Below are 24,053 nucleotides of genomic sequence, written 5' to 3'. Positions count from 1 at the left end.
GTTCTTCTCAGCTCCTTCCCTGGAGATTTCTGCTAGAAAGTTCCAGGGGACTAATCAGTTCATTGAACAAATTGATTTGACACATATTTGTTTGAACACCTGCTGTGTGCTAGGCATGGTCCTGGGGCTTCAGCAGTGAACCCCACAGACAAATCACTGTCAAAGGGGATATATTTTTGCGTCGGAAGGCCGACGAATAAACCAAAAACCAAAAAAGTGTATATATATAACATGCCCTGGGATGATAAGTACTGGGGAGAAAAATTAAACAGGGAACAGGGGGTGAGTGTGATTTTATGTCCAATGATCGGAGAAGGCTCTATGATAGGATGACAATTGTGGTCACCACCGAGGTATTGGGGTCGACCTGATTTGATTCTAATTACATTAGAATGTAATCTCTGTAAGGACAGGCCCCGAGCTCTCGCTCCAATCCCCAGCAGAAGCTGTGGCCTCTAGTGGGTACTCAGATATTTGTTGAACGGGTGAATGAATGAACACATAGCCGTTGTCTCAGATACACTTGTGGAAACGTCCACTTTAGGGTAGTCATGGGCTTTTCAGTTCAATTCCTACCAGCCAGCACTTACGGAGAAACTTCTGTGTGGCAGGAACTGCTCCTGCCTCCGTGGCTGCAGAAAAAAATCTTTCCCTCGATAGTTTTCACTAGACAGAATGGTGGAGGTTGCAATTTAGCAGCCTGAAACGGAAGCCGGGTGGGGGGGGGGGGGCGGGGGAGAGAGAAGGGAGCAAAGAGCAAGGGGTTAAGGGTAAAGAGTAAGAGTTTCGGGGTCAGGAAGGAGTTCAGCAAGTGTATCGCCTGACATTTTTTTTTCTTGGTGCAAAAATAGCGAGTTCTGCTTTTTTGGAACGGGGCTCGCTGAGTCAGGGGTTCAAAGAGAACAGCATGGGGATGGGAGTGGCAGATGTCATCCGCGGCAGATGGTGATGCTCTGGAGGCCGACTGTGGCCTTGAAGATGCTTCCCTCCACCCGCTCTGGCCCAGGAATCAAGGTCAGGGGCAGACAACCAAGTTCAGTTCCCGGCGGTCCCGATCCCAGCCTCTCCAACCAGGCCGGCCCTTCCCGACAACATCACCCGTGTTCCACGCTTGGACTCCACACCGGGCTCAGCAGGAGTCCCAGAGGCCAAGGGTGTGAGAAGACTCAACCCCGCATCTGTTATTAACCACTATTTCCATTCTTTTGGCCGTGCTTCCTTCTCAGCCCTGAAGACACACATGACCGATCTGCCGGCCCTTTGTTCAGCTTCACAAAAGAAGGGGATGATTATTAAAAGAACAGATTTTGCATTCCATATTTACCCCACATGACATTGCCTTGATCCCTAAAATAACTCCAGATCTCCTGGGTGGAACTGGCTCGTTCCTTTTCATCTTGCTGTTTTGCAACTGTTTACGGGGCCCATCACCATAGTGATATTATCAGAGCAGGTCAAATGAAACTCCAAACCCTTGGGTTGTTATTGGTTTTTCCTTTGTACCTCGGAACATGACTTTTTCACCCCAAACCAGCTCTTTCATTTCTTATAAGCATGTACGCTCTCGGCCCCAAGTCAGCAGCAGCCCCTTCTGACTGATTCCCAGCAGTTAAAATCACAGAGGTGGTCCATGCTGGGACAAGACGTGGAAGTGCTTGAACTGAGTTTCCAAACTGGAAACCGTATTTACCAGAAATCTCCTTTCCTGCGGATAAAACTTGGGTCAAAGTGTCAGGGTGTTGAAAGAGGCACTAAATAAAAAGAGTCTGAAGGACCTTCAGCATTTGGTCCAAGGAACATGGCTACAGAGTTCAACAAATAAACACAGCTGGCGTGGGGCGAGCCCTTAGCAAACACTTATCTTCTTGATTATTTTTTTTGTAATCATCATCTTGGACAAAAGCCTTTATGATAGCGTTCTTACACACTGCTGGTGGGGTTGCGAATTGGTATGATTTTCCTAATCGAGAACTTGGCAACGGGTAGGAAATACCTTGACAGTGTGCCCTTCCTTTGATGCTAACTTCTACTTGTGGGCTCTGAGGAAATAATTAGGGATGTGACCAGAGGAATGCATTCAGAGATGTTCATTGTTAATAATGGTGAAAAATTGGAAATAACCTAACTGTACAACATGAGGGAGTTGCTTTAAAAAAAAAAAAAAAATCGTGGTCTAGGGGCGCCTGGGTGGCTCAGTCGGTTAAGCATCTGACTTCAGCTCAGGACATGATCTTACGGCTCGTGGGTTCCAGCCCCACATCAGGCTCGCTGCTGTCAGTGCACAGCTTGCTTTGGATCCTCTGTCCCCCCGCCTCTCTCTGTCCCTCCCCTGCTCAGACACTGTCTCAAAAAATAAACGCTTTTTAAAAAAAGATGAAAAGGGGCGCCTGGGTGGCTCAGTCGGTTAAGCGGCCGACTTCGGCTCAGGTCATGATCTCGCGGTCTGAGTTCGAGCCCCGCATTGAGCTCTGTGCTGACAGCTCAGAGCCTGGAGCCTGTTTCAAATTCTGTGTCTCCCTCTCTCTGACCCTCCCCCATTCATGCTCTGTCTCTCTCTGTATCAAAAATAAACAAACATTAAAAAAAAATAATAATAAAAAAAAAAAAGATGAAAAAAATCATGATCTAGCCATACAATGGATACTAAGTCACCATTAAAAATTATGCCATAGGAGAATCTTCAATAACGTGTGAAATATTAATAATATTAATTAATTAATATCAATTAATTGATATTATTAATTAATAATATTAATAAATATAATATTGATAATATGGGGAAATGCAGGTTATAAAAATTGATCCCATTTTTATAAAATATTTATATATGTGCAACAGAGAAAAAAAGATTAGACGGACAGGTTCTTTTTTTGTTTTGTTTTGTTTATTTATTTATTTTGACAGAGTGTGAGCAGGGGAGGGACAGAGAGTCCCAAGCAGGCTCCATGCATGAAGCCCAACATGGGGCTTGAACTCACAAACCATGAGGTCATGACCTGAGCTGCCACCAAGAACCAGATGTTTTTCTTTTCTTTTTTTAATTTTTGTTTAATGTTTATTTATTTTTGAGACAGGGAGAGACAGAGCATGAGCAGGGGAGGGGCAGAGAGAGAGGGAGACACAGAATCTGAAACAGGCTCCAGGTTCTGAGCTGTCAGCACACCGCCCGATGCAGGGCTTGAACCCATGAACTCTGAGATCATGACCTGAGCTGAAGTCAGAGGCTTAACCCACTGAGCCACCCGGGCGCCCCAGCAAGAGCCAGATGTTTAACCGACTGAGCCACCCACGCACCCTGAAAGGATAGGTTCTAAAAAGACAGCAGTGATTGCTTCTTGAGTATTTTTTTTTGATGCTTTTATCTATAATTTTTCTAAAATGAGCAGGTATTTCTGTAGCCAGATGCTTAAAATACCATTTTAAAAATTTGGAGGGGAGCTCCTGGGTGGTTCATTCAGTTGAGCATCTGCCTCTTGATTTTGGCTCATGTCGTGATCTCACAGTTGGTGGGACTGAGCTCCGTGTCATGCTCTGTGCTGACAGCACAGATTCTCGGTCTTCCTTTCTCTGCCCCTCCCCTGCACGTGTGCACCTGCATGCATACACACGCTCTCTCTCAAGATAAATAAACAATAAATAAATAAATAAATAAATAAATAAATATTTAAAATGATTTTAAGTAATCTCTACACCCAATGTGGGGCTCCAACTACAACCCCAAGATAAAACCTGCACGCTCCGCTGACTGAGCCAGCCAAGGTGCTCCTTAAAATGCTATTTTTAAGAATAATAAGCTGCCATACTTTTTTAAATCATCCAACTTCGGCTCAGGCCACGATCTAGCAGCTCGTGAGTTCAAACCCCACATCGGGCTCGCTGCCGTCAGCACAGAGCCTGCTTCAGATCCTCTGCCCCCTCTGTCTGCTCCTCCTCCTCTTTCACACTCTCAAAAATAAACGTTAAAAAATCCTCCCTCTGATCATCCTACTGGGCAGAAACAGAGTCTTATTCCTGGAGCCTCCTTATATAAAGCTCATGGGATAGGAAGTGCTCAATGGTGTCCTATTGTGGTTGGAACAATGAATTCATCGTCTGGTCAGGGGACCCATAAATACTTAGCAATCATGGGTTTTCTGCCTACTTGGAGTTTAAGGTCACAGATATACAAGGCTGACATAACTAGGCATAAAACACAGGGACACCGTGATAAGACTGGCAAATGTATTCACAAAATACCAAGACTCATTTGATGTTTGGTGGGAACAGTGGAGAGAGATTGTTGGGGGGGTAGGGAGTGCATAATGACTAGCATAAACATGAACAGCATCCTACATGCCACCCGTTGATTGCTTATTTAAATCTCACAACAATTGTATGTGGTAGGTATCACACCCCCATTTTATAGATGTGGAAACCAGGAGATAGGGGCTTTATCGCCTGCTCTTTCAACATTGCAGGGGGAAAGAAGATGCACGTATTCAGCAGAGAGCCCAGTTTATGATCGGGATGGTGGAGGCAGAAAGGAAGAAGTGGACGGTGAAGGAAGACAGCTATATTTCTGGCATGGTCCCCAGAGTCTCTTACCAGACTGGTGAACATTTGGGTTGCTGGCTAGAGAAACAGATAATAATTTTAATCACCCACGTTTCAGCCCTTGGGGATGATGTTGATATAAAAATGAGGATTCCATTACCTATTCAAATGTTCATATATACTCAACCTCACTGGCTTGTGGGGAAGCGGTGGAGGCTCTATAGTAACACAGAGCACAGATGGGGCACCTGGGTGTCTCAGTTGGTTAAATGTCCAATTCTTGATTTCGGTTCAAGTCATGATCCCAGGATCATGGGATCGAACCCTGTGCTGGGCTCTGCACTGACAGAGCAGATTCCGCTTGGGATTCTCTCTCTCTCCCTCTCTCTGCCCCTCCCCTGCTCGAGCGCTCTCTCTCCGTCTCTCTCTCTCTCTCAAATAAATAAACTTAAAAAAAAATACATAGCACAAATGTGCCAGAGAGTAAATTACGCAGAGCCCTACAGCCTATCCTCGTGATGATCATCACTCGAAACATCTAAACACCTCTTTGTTTTTGGGTAATGTGGAACAATGTGAAAAGCATAGGTTTGGGGTCAGACAGACCTCCGTTCAAACCCCGGCTCACCATCCATGTAGCTGTGTGACCTTTGTCTCATCTCACCAACTCTATCTTGAGATACCTATGGAAACTTCACACTGGTATGGAAATCCTGCTTAAATTGGTGGCCCCAAACATTACCTGCTAGATTGGAAGCTATCATGGGGGAGCTCTTGAGACTTGTGCTGGTCAGGATAACGCTAGCTGCCGAAACAAACAACCTCCAGTTCTCAGTGACTTACGACCATACGGGTTTATTTTTTCCCTGAGACACTGGGACTGTGAACTGTCCTGGGAGGGGATTCAGGCTTCTTCCACCGTGGAGTCTTCTCTTGCTTCCTCTGCATTCGGCTGGCTGATGACGAGAGAGAGAGAGAGAGAGAGAGAGAGAGAGAGAGAGAATGGGGCAGGTTACAAGTGGCCTTTTGTGGCCATGCCTGGAGGTGGCTCATGTTACTTCCTCCCACATTCCATTGGATGAAACCAGTTTCATGACCACAGCCTACCTCAAAGGAGGCTGGGAAATACAGACGATGTTTGCATCCGGGAAGAGGAAGTGGAACAGGTGACCTGCCTGTGCTACGTACCTACAGCAATCACAGCTAGTGTGGAGCAAAGAATGAAAAGTCATCCAGATGAAGCCAACAGAACTACAATGGCAGTTGTCCGGGGAGTGGTGCCTAACAGAGAAGTCTGGCAATTGGAGTTTTCTTGATACGTATAGGTTTTACATGGGGTCAGACCTCATAGGATCTAAAATCAAGTATGTCTGTTCCTGCCTGGCTGTTTCAAGCTGTCAAACCAGTGAGCACCAGTGAGGGTTAGAAATGAGCTCCATCCGTACCGTCATCACTCTGGGCCTCTGTGCTGAATCAACCTGACCCATCATGCCCTCTGCTTTTCTCCTTTGCATGCCGTCCCCCACCTGCCTACCTTCAGACTTGGTGATTCGTTTTCCCTATGTACAGTCACTTTACCTGCTGGACCAGATATTTGCAGTCACTTCTCTGCCTTTGACCTCTGCTTTCCTTTTCGGCCAGAATCTGGAGTCTTTCTGACTATAATGACATCAATTGCCTTCAATAAATAGGTCGTTGGGTCTAGCCTGGTCCTGGGAGTTAACAATCTCAACAAAGGACCTCTTATGCTATGCACTCCATTGGTTCCCTTGACTAAAAAATAAAGCTAATATTTATGTTTATTTATTTGGAAGAATTGGAGCTCATGTAGTGAAGAGAATGCCATTTTCTTTCAAAAGGATTTTAAGTCCTGTGTAAAGTTAAACAATGCTTTACATGGTTCTGAAAGCCTTTTCTTCAATGGTATCTTTGGAAAAGCAGGATTGTTTTATTTTAATCAAGTCCAATTTGGGGCGCCTGGGTGGCTCAGTCGCTTAAGCTTCCAACTTCGCCTTGAGTCATGATCTCATAACTTGTGGGTCTGAGCCCCGCATTGGGCTCTGTGTTGACAGCTCAGATCCTGGAGCTGCTTTGGACTCTGTGTCTCCCTCTCTCTGTGCCTCCTTCCCACCCCTGCTCACACTGTCTCTCTCTCTCTCTCTCTCTCTCAAAAATAAATAAACAATAAAAACTTTAAAAAAAATCAAGTCCAATTTATCAGGGTTTTTTTTTTTTTTTCTAGCTAGTGTGTTTTGTATCCTGAGAAACTTCTGCCTGCTCAATGTTGCAAAGATTTTCACTCATGTTGTCTTCCAGAAGCTTGAGTTTTAGCTTTTTTTAAAAAAGATTTTATTTTTAAATAATCTCTACAGCCAATGTGGGGCTTGAACTCATGACCCCAAGATCAAGAGTCACATGCTCTACTGACTGTGCCAGCCAGGCACCCTCATAAGTGGTATTTAAAAAAATTTTTTTTTAACGTTTATTTATTTTCTTGAGACAGAGAGACAGAGCATGAACAGGGGAGGGTCAGAGAGACAGGGAGACACAGAATCTGAAACAGGCTCCAGGCTCTGAGCTGTCAGCCCAGAGCCTGACGCGGGGCTTGAACACACGGACCGCTAGATCGTGACCTGAGCCGAAGTCGGACGCTTAACCGACTGCGCCACCCAGGCGCCCCTCATAAATGGCATTTTTAAATATTTGATTTTCAGTGGGTTGTTGCTCTGATTTATTATTGCGCCGTTTCACTAGACTGGTCCCTGAGTCCCGCCCCCATACCGGCTCCTACGTCCGTTCTGCATCTGGTCCAGTTTCGTTTGCAACATTGCAATGTCTGATTGGAACGCGGGACGCGTGCTTTGGAGGAGCCGAGATTTGCATCCCGGACGACTGTGCTTGGAGGTTCTCTGGCTCATCTTTTGACAGGCTTCATTCACAGAGCACCATATCCCAGGTACTATGCTAATTATTAATGAGAGGACTTGGGAGTTTCTGTCTCAAGGAGCCCTGAAAGCAGAGGGGACAAATTGCAAGTGAAAAGGTGTGCAAAACACAGGGTTTCCGGGAGAACCCAGAACAGGAGGGTTCCCAAACTCAGCTTCTGGGGGGACTGTCAGAAAAAAAACTACATGGCGGAGGCAGGGGCAGCCTCAGACGCCTTGTAGAGGCCCATCCCAAGCCTGGTGGGTGGCTGGCTGGCCAGCTTAATAAACCAAACACGAATTCTCCCAAGTATGCGTGTAAAAACTCCAACAGCTGGCCCACATGTGAGAGGCCTTTCTGTAACTCTGAGCAAGACCCCACAGATGGTCAGGATACACACAGTTCTGGTCTAGCAGAAGGCAGCTGTGAGCTCTCCAGGTACCCCCTAGGAGAGCAAAAACAAAAGCCCTGAGATGATGGTGTCTAACCTCGGACTGAGAGGTCCTCTTGGCACTGACTTTGGGGATATATTAAAAAGAAGTGGATTGCAGGTGGCCTGTTTACTTCCCTGTTGCTTGCCACGTGTTCTTTCAAGATGCTAAGGGGTGGAAAAAGTTGATCTAAGCTGTCTAGCCAAGGCTCCTCTTCTAACCACACAGTGTCCCGTCTTCCGAGGAAATCAGGCTGTTGTTTTGCCGGTACTCAGTCCTGCGTAGGGGTTCTATGATACAAATTTCTGAGACCCAAAAGGTGCCTGTTTCATTGCTTTGCATGAGTTTACCCAGAATGCATGGCTGTAATAGCCATCTTTTTGGTTTTGTTTTGTTTTGTTTTGTTTTGTTTTGTTTTCTATTCTCCAGCATCCCTTTCTCCTTTTGGTCACAGTACTCCAATTTCCTCCCATCACCAGGGAAACGCCCCGCCCATGATCACATCCCCATTCCTGCCAGCTTCAGGGGTGGGCTCATGACTGAAGCCAGCTGGTCACCGAAGCTAGGGGCGTGGTTGAGATGGTCTAAGGAGAGGGCACAATTTAAGAGAAGAGCCTACGATTGAGCCACAAGGGACCCCATCGTTTAATGGTTGTGTAGGAGAGACACAGTGTGCAAAGAACACAGAGAAGGAGCAGTCATGGAGGTAGGATTAAGACCGGGAGAGTCACACGGTGTCATGGAAGCCAATGGGAGAAGGTGCTTCAAGGAGAAAGTGCCCAATGGTGTCAAATGCTACCAGAGTCGAAGGAGGTGAGGATTGAGCAAAGCCCATGTGTTTTTGACATGGATGTATGGGCAACCTTGGGGTCTTTTGTATGGAGGAGTGATGGCATAGGATGGGAAGTTAGGAAGTCAGAGGACAGCCTGACAATTCTGTAGCTGTGGAAGACGGGAGATAGGCGGTAGGCTGGTGTAGGGGTAGACCTTTTTTTTCTTTTTAAACGTGAGATGGAAAGTACTTAGGGATGCTTAAAAGCATAGCAATCATCTAGTTGAGAGGGAGTAGTTGAACAGTCTGGGAAGAGACATCATAATTGAAGTGTAAGGTTCCTGTGAGCAGAGAATCCCCAAGAGGGAATATCGTTTATAGCATTTCCCAGACTTACTTGATGGACCAACTCCCTTCACGCAGAGTTTATTTTGATTAGCATTCTGCAGAAAGTGCTGTGGCCCAACTTAGGTTAATGGTCCATTCCCAAACCCATTACTATGGCCAAGGCCATACTTTGTCTTCAGGCAATCAGGATCCTCTCCTCTGGAGCTGGGGGTGGCCTCAATTCTCCCCAAACTAAAGGTCTGAGCATGAGAAAGGCTTGAGTCGTAGAAAAGAGAGGATGCCCCAGAAGTGACCTCTGAACCAGCTGAACGATGGGGAAGATGACATTACCAGGTGGTGTTCCTTCCTTCTGATACTTTGGTAACAAGACCCCTAAATCCCATTGAAACTATAGTATATGGAATTAGAATGTTCAAGGAATGTGATTGAAACCCCTTGCCTATAGAATTCAGTATAGAGAGAGGTTAAAAGCTGGCTAATCCTAGTGTTCTCTTGTATCTCCAAAGACACAGTAAAACATCTAAAACCACTGTTAGTAATCCAAGAAGATCCCCAATTCAGAAAGCAGGCCTGTTAAATCAAAGGGGATTTAGGAGCTAAGCAAGCCCCCGTCCCCTGAGATGGTGTGCCTTTATTAACCCACTATTTCCAGCTGTGGGGACTTAACGAAAAGGAGAAGCCACGTTGGGCAAGCTTCTGGGTAATGCCTGCTCTACTGTGTCCTGTATTGGCTGATAAGCATTGCAAAAGATTCGACGTGCTGTGGAAGGCTGTTTCTCTGAGGTCCTCGAGATGGCTTTTTCTTTCCTCGGCTGACAGTACAATTTGGCTCGGGGGTTTCCTCCCACCCTGCCTCCACTCAGCAAACACTTATGGGCCCCTACTATGTGTAAATTGCCTTGCTATGTGCTATGTGTTGTAGCATCAACTTTTGGCACTGACAAAACACTTTATTACACATGATCTCAATTTAGTGATGCTCGGGACAGACGCTGAGTCAGAAAGAGTCACAACAGATTCGTCCATGCGTTGTCTGTGTGACCTTAGGCAAGTCATTTCTTTAAAAAAAGTGATTTTTTAAAAAGTTTTTATTTATTCTTGGGAGAGAGAGAGAGCACAAGCAGGGGGGTGCAGAGAGAGGCAGAATCTGAAGCGGCTCCAGGCTCTGAGCTGTCAGCACAGAGCCCAACGCAGGGGCTCAAACTCAGGAACTGTGAGAGCATGACCTGAGTCAAAGCTGGATATTTAACTGACTGAGCCACCCAGGCGCCCCTATGCAAGCCATCTCTAAGGCTCAGCTTCATTTTTCATAAAATGGTCAAAATAGAAGTTCCTAGCTCAAAGGATTGTTAGGAGGAATTAGGGTGGTAATGCATGGGAAGAGTGTAGCATGTAGTAAGCACTCATTTAAAAGTAGCCATACTTTGGGACACCTGGGTGGCTCAGTTAGTTAAGCAGCCGACTTCGGCTCGGGTCACGATCTTGCGGTTTGTGGGTTCGGGCCCCGTGTCTGGCTCTGTGCTGACAGCTCGGAGCCTAGAGCCTGCTTCACATTGTGTCTCCTTCTCTCTCTGCCCCTCCCGGGCTTGTGCTCTGTGTCTCAAAAAGTAAAGAAACATTAAAAACAGAATTAAAAAAAAAAGTAGCCATACTTTATTGGTCGATCTTGGTCCACTCATTCACGCAAGAATCACTCCTATGATGTGGATACTACTATCTCACTTCATAGACCTCCATTGAACACCTGTTATGTTCTAGATACTGAACACCCAGAGCAACCAAAAGAGTATGTAGATACAGACAAGGAGGTATCAAAAGGAACTCAGAGGAAGCCAGAGCACCGAGAGAGGTGCATCAAGGAGAGTGACCGATGCAGCAAACACCATGAGGTCAGCTGTAAGATGAGACCCCGAAGCGACCACTGGCTTCTACGACATGGTTTCCAGGCCGACGGGTGGAGGCAGAAGCTAACCCCAGACTGATCTGAGAAATTGGAGTTGATGTGGGAACAGCAATTGCAGAGAACTCACAAGGTGCTGGGGTGAAGGGGAGCAAACAAATGGGGAGGTGGCTATAAGGAGATGTGGGATCAAGATTTGTGTTGTTCAAACTTCTTAGGATACGAGATATTAGGGCATGTTATTTTGTGCAGGTGGGAATGATCCAGTATGGAGGGAGAAACTGAGGATTAAGGAAAGAGGAATCCAGGGTAGGAGTGGAGATGTCAGCTTCGATGGGTGCACAAACCCTTCATTCAAAAGCCAGAAGGCAGAGAACGTGGGTAAGGTGCAGAGTTGTTGGTAGACCAGAAGGTTCTGATTCATACCGTTATGTCTGTGAAGTATGAGGCAAGCCCGTCGCTTAGAGTGAAGGATGAAAAGGGGACCGAGGGTCAAGGCTGATAGATCATCCTCGCAGAGTAGCAAGGGGAACAGAATATGGCAGAGAGGTAGCAATCCTGCTAGCCAGGATTGAGGGCTCATTTGAAATTTGTGGACATCAATCTGGAGTGACACCAGTCACTTTCAATTTGCCAGCAACATTCAGACGTTCCGAGGCAGGCAGAGTGTTGGGGAATAGCCAGGCTTAACAAGGTTGGTGCCAGTTAGAAGAAAAGAGAGGGGCAAGGGCTTACTGGTTTTTGCAAGGAAGTGAGTGTAGTGTTCATTACTAAGCTGGGTGAGGAGGGAGGTGAGCGTGAACGGGAAGATAAATGCAAAGACCTGGCAGGGTCGAAGGTTTGCAGGGCTTGATGAGGTTGAAATAATGCTTGCATGTGATACTATAGTAATGAGGTTAAAGTCGGATATGAGATATTTGCAATTGTGTGTTGTGAGACTGCAATTATGGGCGGGAGCAGGTTCAAGGTAAGACCGCGGGAGTGGGTACTTAAGGCAGAGGGAAGGAAAAACTCATTGGTAAGGAAGAAATCCTTGAGGAGTCAGTAAGATTTCTGATGGATTATGCTTATGGATGCTGAAGTCATAAAGAAAGGTACAAGAGGAGAGGAGGTTAGTTCATGAGGGCAAAAAAAGGAGAGGTGGCCGCTGGAAAATATGACAGCATGAACTTCAAGGGGGGTTGGGTTTTTGAAAGAGGAGGGGAGGAGAAAGAGTACTAAAAATATTTATGGTGTTTGTTGCTGCTAACCCGCAGCCCCTGGCAGGCTGCCATGCTTAATGCCCATGGCCCCATGGTCATGGCAGTGGTTGACGAGTCAGGGGTAGGATCCAACGTGTGGGGGCTCAATCTGGGATCAGCCGGGGATCTATCCAACAAGCTGCCATCATTAAGACATGAGATGGGGCCATTGGATTCTGTCGGGATTTGAACTATGAAACAGAAAAATACTTTGCCAGGTAATAGAGCAAGCTGATGCAGCGAATGAAGGAGGAACAAAGACCACCAGGATAGACCCCAAGCAGGCTGAAATGTTGAGGGAATAGTGGTATAAGCAAGCTGAGGGTGCAGGACCGTAAAGAATGTAGCAGATGTATCCAAAGAAGCGAAAACAGAGCTGCATGAGAGAGACCGAGGGGGCTGTCCCCCGAGCCTCTTGTCTGATGTGACCTTTTTTTTTTTAATTTTTTCCCCTAACGTTTATTTATTAGAGACAGAGAGACACAGAGCATGAGCAGGGGAGGGGCCGAGAGATGGAGAGACACAGAATCCCAAGCAGGCTCCAGGCTCTGAGCCGTCAGCACAGAGCCCGACACGGGCCCGAATTCATGAACCGTGAGATCATGACCTGAGCCGGAGTCGGGCGCTTAACCAACGGAGCCACCCAGGCGCCCGTGTTAATTTATTTTTGAGAGAGAGAGAGAGATCACGCAGGGGAGGGGCAGAGAGAGGGGAACAAAGGATCCAAAGCAGGCTCCGTGCTGACAGCACAGAGCCCGATGCAGGGCGCGAACTCAGAAACCGCGAGATCATGACCCGAGCGGAAGTCGGATGCTCAACTGACTGAGCCACCCAGGTGCCCCAGATGTGACTTAACTTTGCGAGCAGCGAAGCAACAGGATCAGACTTAGGGTTACGGATGTGGGCTCTGGTCCCAGACTGCCTGGCTTTGAACTCATTAGCTATGTGATCTGGACCAAGTTACTCAACCTCTGTGTGCCTTAGCTCCCTCATCTGTGAAATGGGAATAATAGGCACTGACCTCACAGGGTTGTATGAGGATTAAATGAGAAAATACAGGTAATGCATTCGGAACAGCAAGGTTCCCTGTCAGTCTTATTTTTTTCAAGTAAACAGTTCAAGTGTTATTCTATCATAAACCTTTCCCTCATACTCTTATCCCCTGCCTTTAAGAAGGGACACCACCTGGGGTGCCTGGGTGGCTCAGTCGGTTCAGCGTCTGACTTCAGCTCAGCTGATGAGCTCGTGGCTCGTGAGTTCGAGCCCCGCATCCAGCTCTGTGCTGACAGTTCAGAGCCTGGAGCCTGCTTTGGATTGTGTGTCTCCCCCTCTCTCTCTGCCCCTCCTCCACTCACACCCTGTCTCTCTCAAGAATAAAAATTAAAAAAAAAAAAAAAAAAAAGGACATCACCTTCTCTTCGTCCTCTTGCTACCCTCCCAGGTCACTCCTTCTCAGTCTCCTTGCCGGTTCCTCTTTATCTTCTTGACCTCTTCTCCTCTACATTCACCTCCTAACCGAACTCACCTGGATGTCTTGGGCCCTTCAGTACCTAAAAATATCATTTCTTAGCTAATAGTTCTCATACCAACTCTAACTTCTTCCCCAACTCCAGACTTCTACATCCAATCACTTGACATTTGCATTCAGAGCTCCAACGGGCATCTCAGACATAACTTGTCCCAAACTGACTCTTATCCTCCCCCCACAAAAAAGAAAAAAATAACCACCCCAAATCAAAACAAACGCCTGCTCCTCCTCTCATCTTCCACAGATCAATAAATGGCTAATCCTTCCAGTGTTGATCAAGCTAAAAATCTTAGCATCATTCCTGACTCCTTTCTTCTTCCTGTGCCCACTGCCAGGCCATCAGCAAACATCCAGAAAGGGGTCTTCCCTTGCTGCATCCACTGTGTCCCCAGGGTAGTAGGCACCTTCATCTCTCTGCTGTGTGACTTTCAGTTTACCTCTTCGGGCCTCTGTTTTGAGGATGAAGTGAATTATTATTTGTAAAGTGCTTAACGGTGTTCATCGTGTAGGAAACCCCATTTAAGTGTTTAAATAAAACATGCCTTAAATAGCTTTCTACTGGCCCTAGCCCCCTACAGTCCATTCAGAATACAGCAACCTCCTGATCCTGCTCAAGCCTAGGCCTGGTCCTGTCACTGCTTGGTGTCCCTCCGACCTCAGCTTCCAGGGCTCTCCCCCTAGTTAAACTGGGCTGCCCAGTCCATGGGCCTCCTTGGTCCATGAACACACCAGAGACTGTCCCCTTTGGGTCTGTGCCTTATCTGGTTCTTGTGCCTCCCTGTGATCAAATGTTACTTTCTAAATTAGCCCTCCCCTTGCCCCCCTTGGCTAATCTGCCTGCCTATTCCCTCGCCCTGAGTGTTCTCCACCTCTAATCACCACCTGACACGATGTTTACTTACCAGGTGATTGTCTTTCCTCCAAGGGTCCACCTCTGTCACGTCATGGACTGGGACTGTCAAATTCATTACTCTGTCCTTAGAGCCTAGAACAGTGCTCAGTATACAGTAGGTGCTCAATAAATGCTTACCAACTGAAAAAATTCTTAAGTCCCACTCTCTTTGAATTCCCGTAACACAGGCCTTAATCACTTACTTGTATTGATTTTTTATGCCAGTGGCAGCTTTTGACTCTGAGCTCCCTGAGGATGGGGGCCTAGGACATGGCCTGACCTGTGGTAACAATTCCCGCCATTTGTGCAACACTAACCAGTTACAATCCTGTCGCAGCTGACCTGATTTGATTCTCACAAAATAGAGTGAGCAAGCCAGGGAGGGCAGGTATTATCAGCACGGCCAGAATCCTAGTTCTGCTTTCTAGACCAAGCTCAACAGATAGTTGTTGAATGGAGCGAGTGAGAGAGGAAAAAGGAAAAGGAAATAAAAAAACTTTCTGAGTCACTCTGTGGAGTGAGGCAGCCCCACTGGGCGACTGGGCTGGTTCTCTGTAGCACATTTAAAAACACTCGTAAACGCCTAACATTTCCTGAGTCCAGTTTTCTAATCTCTACCTGCGGGGTCCTCACAGCTACCTGCGGCAGGTAGCTCTGAGGGCATCTTCACGTCGAGTGCAACTCTCTTTCGGTGCCCCCAACAGGGCCTGGTATACAGTGGGCGCCCAATGAATGGCGTGGCCTAGGGCTCCTTTTTTTTTTTCTCTTTTTTTTTTTGGGGGATTCGGCTCAGGTGCAGCGACTTGATCCAGGTCCCCACGCAGCAAGTGGCGGCGCTGCGATCACACCTCGGGATCGCTCGGACGCTCTCCCCGGGACCGACCGGCCCGCCGCAACACCAGTTCCGGGTCCGCGCGGGAGACAGCGGGTGCACCGGGAGGGGAGGGCAGGGCCTGACCCCTCCCAGTCCCAGGGCCCTCCTCGTCCCCGCCCCGGAGGCCCGAGCGCACTGTCGCTCCGCCACCCCCGCCTCGGTAGCCACCGGGTGCGACTTAGGGCGTGGGTGCGGGCGGAAACCCCCTGCCGGCCCCCCGGCCGGGTCCCCGCGCCTCTGACGGACCCGCCCACCTCGCCAGCCGCCGCGCCCAGCTCCGCCCCGCTCGCAGGCCCCGCCCCTCACTTCCCCCTTCGGCGCTCCTCCCCCCCGCGCCGCGCTCCATACTTGGCGATCGCCGCGGCCCTGCGCGCTCATTGGCCGAGAGCCGGCTGCGTGGGGGCGGGCCCGGGCCCGGCCGGGGCGGGGAAGGAAGGTGGCGGCGGCCCGGCGCGGGGGGAGGGGGCCGCTGACCCGGATGTTCACTCCTGGGCACCCGGGGAAGTGGAAGCGCCGGGCCCTGCTGCGGGGGGGAGAGCCACAGACGCCGGGACCGGGACCGCCGCCGCCGCCGCCACCATGGTAAAGGCCCGACGTCACCCTCTCCCAGGCCCGGGGGCCCCGCCGGAGCTCGTGTCCCCCTGCCTCCGCCGTCCTCCCCCAACCCCCCGGCCCGAGAAGGGTGGGTCCCCCGGGTGGGGGAGGGGCGGGGTCTGGGACCCAGGTAGACACCATCGCTGCCGGCTCGGGAGGGGGCCGCCGGCCCGGGCGGCGGGGCTGGGCAGCAACCCTGCCTCCCTCTCCCAGCCCCCGCCCTTGGCTCAAGCTGGAGTCCCACTCTCCGCCTCTCGGTCAGGCTAGTCTCCCCCGCAGCCCAGGTTAGACCCTCCTGGACCCGTGGTCCAGGCCAGGCACCCCCTCCGGTGACCCAGGCGTGGTCCCCCTTGCCCCTGCCCACGGCCCGGGCTGGGTCCTCTTTCCCCGTCCCTGCGGCCAGGGTAGGCCTTCGTTTCTCCCTCCCGTGGCCCAGGCTGGGCTCCCCTCCCTGTGGTCCGGGCTAGGCCTCCGTCTCCCTCCGACTCTTCTCCGTGGTTTCGGTCTGGGCCCCCGTCAACCCCTCCTCCAGTGGTCCCAGCCTAGATTTCTTTCCCCGCTCCTCCAAGGCTTCAGCCTGAGCCTTCTCTTCCCTCCTTGGCCTTAGTCTGGACCTCTCCTCCTCCGTCCGTGGCCCCCGCCTGGACGTTAACACCCCCCTCCCATCCTCTTCCCCAGACTTCTCACCGCCTTTAGCGTAGCCTCCGTCAGCCCCCCTCTGTCCTGGCCTTTACCCTCTCTCCAGGGCCCTGCTCCCTGCCCCCGACCCAGGTGGTCCCTCCCCTCTACCCAGGGCGAACCTTCTTTGCCGCCTCTGGGAAGCATCGGGAGCTCTCCAGCCCGCGGGGAGGGTGGTGGTCCCGGGGCTGTGACTTCTCAGGTGGAGGGTTGCCCCCTTCTGGGGAGGCCGGCTGGACCGAGCGAGGGAAGGGCGGGCACCTGTGTGCCCGGAAGGCAGGAAGGCAGCGCCGCACTCTGCGGGGCCCCTTCCGCGGCCGCTGCCCCCGTGCGGTGCTTGTGGGGCGTCGTGCCGGGGCCTGAGTGGGAGCAGAGGGATGAGGGCGGGGGGAGTCTCCGGGGCAGGAATGAACGCACAATCGCCCTTGTGAGGCTGCGGCCCCTGGGGGGGACAGCAGGCCCCAAGGCCAACAAACGGCCCGGACACGATGCAGCACAGCAGGCGCAGCCTCCCCTTCCCCCTGAACTGTCAGCTTGTGAGGGTTGGAACTGCTGATTATGGAGGTGCCTCCGATCAGGTGAGCCAGACACCGAGAGAGATAGCTAGCCAGTTCCACTCGTGGTGTTTGTTTTAGTCATGGTGGCAGGTGCCCTGGGTCCTCTGGATGGCCTGAGGTTTCACCTGGGCCAACGCAAGTGAGCCTGCCCTGCCTCCACCTTGCAACCTCCTGCAGGACGGGCTCTCCGCCCAGACTGGAAGGGCCAGAGGGCTTCTCTGCCTCAGGTCAAGGAACCTTTGGAGATGGGCTGACAGAGCTCAGGCCACCTGCCTGCTCCTCCTGCCTAGTGCAGGCAGATGTTTGCGTGTGGACTTTGGGCCTCAGAGTGTTTTGAGGGTCTCAGTTTCTTGTTTCATGAAGAGATGTGGCTGCTGAACCAGGATGACTAATTAAGAGTGGCTGTGTTTTTTTCTTGGTGCCTTCCTGTATATTGATTAAAAATGTGGCTTATGCCATTTTTAATGCGATTGGACTTCTCTGATGGGTGTTTTGCTGGGAGGCGGCCCCGCCCCGGGCCTGGGTGGGGAAGTGTTCCAGGACAGTGTTGGGTGAGGACTTTAAAAGTGGGGGGAGGTTTAATCAATTTGCTCTTGGGGCAAAAGCAGGGAGGGGAACATGGCCAGGCGGGGCTGCTCACGGCAGCATATCTGGCAGGGAGGGGCATCTTGGCTTAGCCCCAGGTGCCCGATTCTCCAAAGGTAATGGGACAAGGCCCGTAATGACCTAGGGGGAGCAGCACAGCGACATATGATGCTTCTCAGGAGTCCTGTATTTGGGTTTTATTTGGACAGTCTGAAAGAACCGTGGAGGAGCTGGAAGAAAAGGGCTGACCTTTCTTGAGGGCTACTAGGTGCCAGGCACTGTGCTGTGCAGTTCAGCTGTATGAGCTCCTTGAATCCACACGGGGCCCTTTGAGGGAGTTACTGTTCCCGTCGTACAGGTGAAGAGGCTGCCGCTCGGTCGTGGAGTAACTTACTCCAGGTGTTGCTTAGCCAGTGGAAGCACATCTGTCAGCCTCCGACCTCCGTCCTCCCCACTGTCCCGGGCTGCTGCTGTGCCAGAAGATAGGAAGGACACTGTTTAGAAGACAGAATAGTGGGCTACTCAGCGATGGCAAGGGAGCAGCAGCATTTACTGAGGACTGGTTGTGTTCTGGGTCCTTTGCACCGGAGACCTCACTGAACAGAGCAGTAGTCATTCGGAGGGTGGTACAGGTGGGTTTGGCACAGGCCAGGACAGGAGCTCTTGGAGGGCAGGGGTTTTCCCCTGTGTTTTCCATGGCTGCACCCCTGGGGCCTAGAACAACACCTGGCACTGAAGGAAATGGCTTTTGGGGCGTGTCTTATGTCCGTGAACTCGGCCACTTGGGTTTTTGTACTCATTCTCGGGAACGTGCTGTTTCCCCTAGGCTTCTGAGTAATTTCTGACTGCTGCTTGTCAGGTCAGTCCCTTGCATGAATGCTCTAATAATCCAGACTGGTCAGTCGGGCTGGGACACAAGTGGTGACGTGGGATGTTGGAATAGGTAAATGAGTTAAGACCACCGTGGTTATTTTCAGTAGTGTGTGACGGTCGAGAAAACAAGCTACATCTCAGTTATCAATGGAGGGGAATAGCAGTTTGAGAATCTAAAATGCGTTGGACTTTGGAGTAAATGCCATGATTTTTGTTGGCATCGGTTAAGAATGCATAGACAACTTTTCCTTACATAGCTGTAGCTTCCAAGTCAAGAATGATTGTTCTAACTTAAGAGTTCTGATTCTGGTGCTAGATGGTGGGGCCCCCTCATGAGTTGTCCCTCCAGCTCCCGGATGGTTTTGCCTGACAGGAGCTGATAGGAGAGGCCTGTCACATTGTTGCAAGGTGAAACAATATAGTTGACGCTAATGTGTCTTGGCTGGTCTCCTGGTGTAGACGAGAGACAGTTCAGCTCAGACCCCACATGGACGCGCAGTCCCGTCCGTTTAAACCTAACTGGCCTCTTTGGTGGAATGCTTGAAAAAAATAGCCAACAATCGATAGCTTGAGATGGAGATGATAAATCATAGTTTGAAAGCAGATATTCCTATTTATAACTCGGAAGTCCCATGGAGAGGACGGATGACTGGCAGGCAGCCCGGAGAGATGGTAGCTGGGCAGGTACATAACCTTCCAACTCCTGCTTCCCAGGCTGCGCTATGCTTGCCATTAGGCAAATACAGCGGTGCCTTAGGGGGTGCCTGAAGCTGTAGGATAGCATTAATTCTCTGTGTATTCAGTGCCTCCTTTATGCAGCGTTCTGTGCCAGGGACGCAGTGATGACCAAGACGAGCGTCCATCGCTCACAGCTTACATTGTTTGGGGGGGGGGGGGGGAGATGCCACTTCTACCTAAAGTTTAAGGGGGAAGAACCTTGACTGATACAGCCGCAAGCCATTTGCGTGAGACACAGCAGGAGATTTAAGAGAAGGTTGTCTTGTGCCAGGCTTCACTCCCAGACCTTTCGGAGTGTGCCTGTTCTTCCCTCTGCCATGACTGTGGAAGTGAATCCTCTCCACGCCAGCACCTCTCCTACCCAGAACTGTAACGCTGTGGTGCCGTGGAAGTCCCGCCCTCCCAACCTGGGGAGCGGCCACTGATGGAGAATCTACTGCGATGCAGAAACGTGGCTTAGATTATAGCCCATCCCCCATCTTACTTGCGTGGAACCTTGAAGCTCGAGAGGTTGAGTGACCGGTGTGAGTGGCAGGCCTGGGACTCCAGGCTGGGGCCACCCGTCTCCCGTGCTGGACACTCAGTCTGCTTCTCAGAAGCTGTGAGCCTGCAGTACAGGCTCTGGGCCCATTGCTCTGTGCAGCGGATCCCAGCCGTGAGAGTGGGGCGTGCCAGGCCGGAGGATGCCGTCACAAGATCACCCACCTTAGGACCAGCTAGAGCAATGCCATTTCCAGACCTAGGCTTTCAGAGAGCCGTGTTGCAGCGTATGGAGGCGGAGATGTGCCTTTATAGGGCACCAGCCATGTGCATGCACTGTGCTGCGAGCTTTAGCTCACTGGATCCCTGCATCAGCCCCACTGGGACGGCTCAGCCTTGGGAGGGGGGCAGCACAGTATAAGCAGTTAGGACTTCGGAGCCAGACTGCCTCGGGATAATAACAGGACCTCCTCGTAAGGCTCGTTATGGGGATTAAATGAGATAATACACGTCAAGTGCTTCTAACAGCATCTGGCACATAATTGCATACACAGTCACTATTGTTGTTATTATCATCCTACTACAGATGAGGTTCAAAGGGGTATGTGGGGAGTCCCTGTGTAGCCGTTAAGTGGGGGACTGGGTTTTCTGACTCCAGAGACAGACCCCTTTCCTTCACTCTGTACTGCTTGCTGAGGTTTGCTTGGCTTTGGGCTGTGCTTCGAGTGAAGAGCTTCCCTCACAGAGCCCGAGTCTCTACTTCACCAAAAAGGCTTCCCGTACATCGGACACTTGTGTATTGTCACGGCCCGCTGCTGTATCTCGGGCCTGTGCCTGGTGGAACCCCTTACGGACCGAATCCTTGCCCTCTTCCCAGATTGGAAGAAGAGGGTCAGGACTGGGGACCGAGCACGTGAGCTCCGTGAGAGCAGGGCGCTCATCTGTTTGGTGCCCGCTCATCACCCACACTTTGCACTGGTCACCTGGCACTCGGTGGGCGCTTCAGCAACGCCAGGCAATGCGAAGTGAGAGCCGAGAGTCCCTGTCCTGTGTTTGCCGCCTGCACCACAGAACGTGGGCTTTGGAGCTGGGCCCAGGCGGGTCGGAGTCCCGCCTCAGCGGTGATCTGAAGCGGGAGTTCTAATCTCCTTTGGCCTCAGTTTCTTGATCCGTAGCACGTGGGTAACGTTTTGCGGGGATACCGGGAGAAAGAAAATTGCAACGTACTGAATCCAGTGCTTGGCACACAGTAGGTGGTAGCTACGGTTATTATTTGTCTTATTCTGCACACCGCAGAGTAAAGGACACAAACAGAGGCCATAATCCCCGTTCTCTGATCTGCAAGGGGAGACAAGAGGCATCCAGAAGGTTTCGGGCAGCAGGAAGGACGCAGTATGGAAAAGGTTTTATTGGCAAGGGGCACGTGTCTGCTCGGCCTGCATTCCACTTCCTCCAGGAAGCCCTGCAGACCGCTCCGGCCCACAGGCAGCTTGGGTGGGGGCTGGGTGTGAAGCCCCGGGAGACCTTGCCCAGGCAGAGAGGATAGGATGGGGTGCAGTCAAGGAGAGGCCATTCCAGGCCCTGCCTGGAACAAAAGCAGAGTTCAGGGGTCCTGTCAGTCTTGTGAGTTTGGAGATAAGCCACAGAGTAGACGGAGCGAGTGGGGGGTGCCTCAGTCCTGGGAGTCAGCTGGGGAGTGCCTGAGTTGCTAAGCTAAGGAGTTTGCATTTGATCTGGGACAGTGTGGACCCAGTTAAATATTTGACGGGGCAGGTAGAAATTTGAGGAGGCTGGCAGAGTCGTGGTATTTTAGGAAGCGTCATCTGGCCCTGGTGTGTACAAAGGCCCCAAGAGGTGAGAGAGCGGAGGGAGGCCAGCACCAGCCTGTGGGGTTACGAGGGTCCCAGCCCTTTGTGAGGCCCGGGGTACGGAGAGGAACACATGGGCGAGAAGGATGAAGATAGGAAGGCAGAGTGAGAGGCCGTGATTTACCACCTCTGGGTCTGAGAGGGACATTTGTGCCCCCAGAGCTCACTGGTAAGGCATTCTATAGGCTGCTTTATCATTGATCCAACTTGCTATTTCTGGTCAGTTTAAATCCTAGATAGTACTGTCTGCAAAGCCTTGATATCCTACTAACAACTAAGCGGGGATTTTAGTCTGGTTAGCCCAGCAATCCTGTATCTTCGGGTGGCCCCCAGTTCCACTCTGCTTGCACAGCCTTAGGCTCTGGGCAGGCAAACACCTAAGACCACCGGTCCACAGGGGGGCGGGGAGGGGGGACTGTGCATGGTGGCCGCGACCATAACAGGAGCTACTTTTTGTTGACTACTTTTGAATACCTAGAGCAGTCCTATGAAGCAGGTTCTCGTGTTACCCTCGTCATGCAGGCGAGGAAACCTAGGCCGCCTGGGCAGTTGGACCCCACAGCCTGGGCTCTGGGCCCCCACACTGCTGCCTCCAGGCGTTTCTTCCATCCAGGCGTTTGTCGTGTGGATGCTCACCGAGCCATCAGATAGACCTAATAGAATATGAGTCTTAGGCGGAGGAGGCGGGTGGAGACAGGTTAATTGGAGTCTTGACAGACTGGGGCACACGTCTGGGGCACACATCATGCAGCAGCAACCGGGGTGGGGTGGGGTTGGGGGAGTCCACATCAGAAGGGCTTAGGCTTAAGGGAGCCACTTGCCTTCCCTTCTCCCTGCTTCCTCCTCTTCCCACCCCGCGTGTTTCTGGCCGGCTTGGAGGGCAAGTGCGAGTGTGGTGCCCTGTTGTGCAGAGAGCCCCTGAGAAGTAGAGTCCTCTGCCCAAAGCCGGCAGTCTTTTATTTTTATTTATTTATTTTTTGAGAAAAAGCTTGCGCGTGCAAGCCCGGGAGAGGGGCAGAGGGAGAGAGAGAATTTTAAGCAGGCTCCACACTTAGCGCAGAGCCTGATGTGGGGCTTGATCCCACGACCCTGGGATCGTGACCTTAGTCGAAACGAAGAGCCTGACGCTCAACCGACCGAGCCACCCAGGCTCCCCAAAGGCTAGCAGTCCTTAGGGCTTGCAGCCTGGTGTGCCCTGGCCACAAAGATCTCACCACGCTGCAGACTGCCAGCAGTCGTTGCCGCTTGCTCAGCCCCTGAACTTCCTCACCCACTGCCTACAACTGCTCGTGAAGCTTCCTGTCCCAACCCTGAACTCACCAGGACCCTTCTGAGCAGGGACCTGCCGCGAGACCAGGATGTTAGTATTATCGGGACTTAACTGTTTCAGAGTTTTCTCCAAGATTCAGGCAGAGGACTCATTACATTTAATGAGTGAAATATAGATCGTTTAAAATCCTAAGTTATGAAAAGATACTTTTGCACGTGCTCTCTGTGGGCGGCCTCCTAGTGGAACTGTGTGTTTCTTGGTGGTACCAGACGCCCTCGTCCTTCCTCGTCGCCCATAGCCGTGATCGGTGGCCGGAGGGTTCGGGTCTGGCTTGCTTCTCAAGGCTTCCCCACTGTGAGGTTTGGCCCCGAAGGGGTACATCAGATTTCCCATGAACGGGCTTCCTGCATAGAATTTCGGGCTAAGAAACTGAGAGGAGGAGCTTTTATTACCCCAGACTCCTGGTGAAGAGTCTGACTGTAGGCACTACGGCCACTGAAGGAGCTATTCTTGAATTTCTGTCTCATCGCTGACTTTTTTTTTTTTTCTAAGATTTTTTATTTTAAGTAATCTCTACACCCAACGTGGTGCTGAAACTCGCAGCCCTGAGATCCAGAGTCACACGCCCCATTGACTGATCTGGCTTTCATTTTATCAGTCCTTTGCTCCGCTGCTGAGCACAGCTTGCCTTGTGACTTCCCGGCCATCCCTGGGGCTGGAGAGGGACCCATCACTGAGGAAGGCCGACCCCTACGTGGCAGTGGCCGGGCTGGGCCACTTTGCGTGCTTTGCTCTTTGAGAATTTCCCACCCGGGCTGTCCTGACTTCCTTGCATATCCTCCTCTCCACGGCTCCCGTGTTCAGATCTCTTTTGGCCATAGTGGGTGTGGACCTTTGGTCGTCCTGAGAGTTGAGTTCTCTGACTTGGTCCTGAGGCGCTTGTGCAACAGGAATTGGAGGTGCCTG

At 51.0% G+C, this 24,053-nt stretch overlaps 1 protein-coding gene and 1 long non-coding RNA gene across 4 annotated transcripts in view; one reads left to right on the top strand and one right to left on the bottom strand.

Annotated features, from left to right (window-relative positions):
- Positions 1 to 5,368: 5,368 nt before the first annotated feature.
- Positions 5,369 to 16,926, bottom strand: LOC122226979. The gene is made up of 3 exons (XR_006205835.1): positions 16,839 to 16,926; positions 7,315 to 7,542; positions 5,369 to 5,489 (listed from the first exon to the last, which is right to left on the bottom strand). It is a non-coding gene; the product is annotated as an uncharacterized LOC122226979 (long non-coding RNA).
- The window catches only part of CAPZB (capping actin protein of muscle Z-line subunit beta), a 134,584-nt gene continuing 126,422 nt past the window's right edge, over positions 15,892 to 24,053 (top strand). The window contains exon 1 of one of the 3 annotated variants that reach the window (XM_042951042.1): positions 15,892 to 16,026. In XM_042951042.1, coding sequence (XP_042806976.1) covers positions 16,024 to 16,026 — 3 coding nt within the window. In that variant the 5' untranslated portion in view covers positions 15,892 to 16,023. Of the gene's footprint in view, positions 16,027 to 17,111; positions 17,295 to 24,053 lie in introns of those variants that run through there. The other 2 variants (XM_042951040.1, XM_042951041.1) reach the window with 2 other exon arrangements.

This window comes from Panthera leo, chromosome C1 (assembly GCF_018350215.1).
Source record: "Panthera leo isolate Ple1 chromosome C1, P.leo_Ple1_pat1.1, whole genome shotgun sequence".
Classification (NCBI taxonomy): Eukaryota; Metazoa; Chordata; class Mammalia; order Carnivora; family Felidae; genus Panthera; species Panthera leo.
The sequence above is the reverse complement of the archived record's forward strand: the minus strand, read 5'-3'. Positions and strand labels throughout refer to the sequence as shown.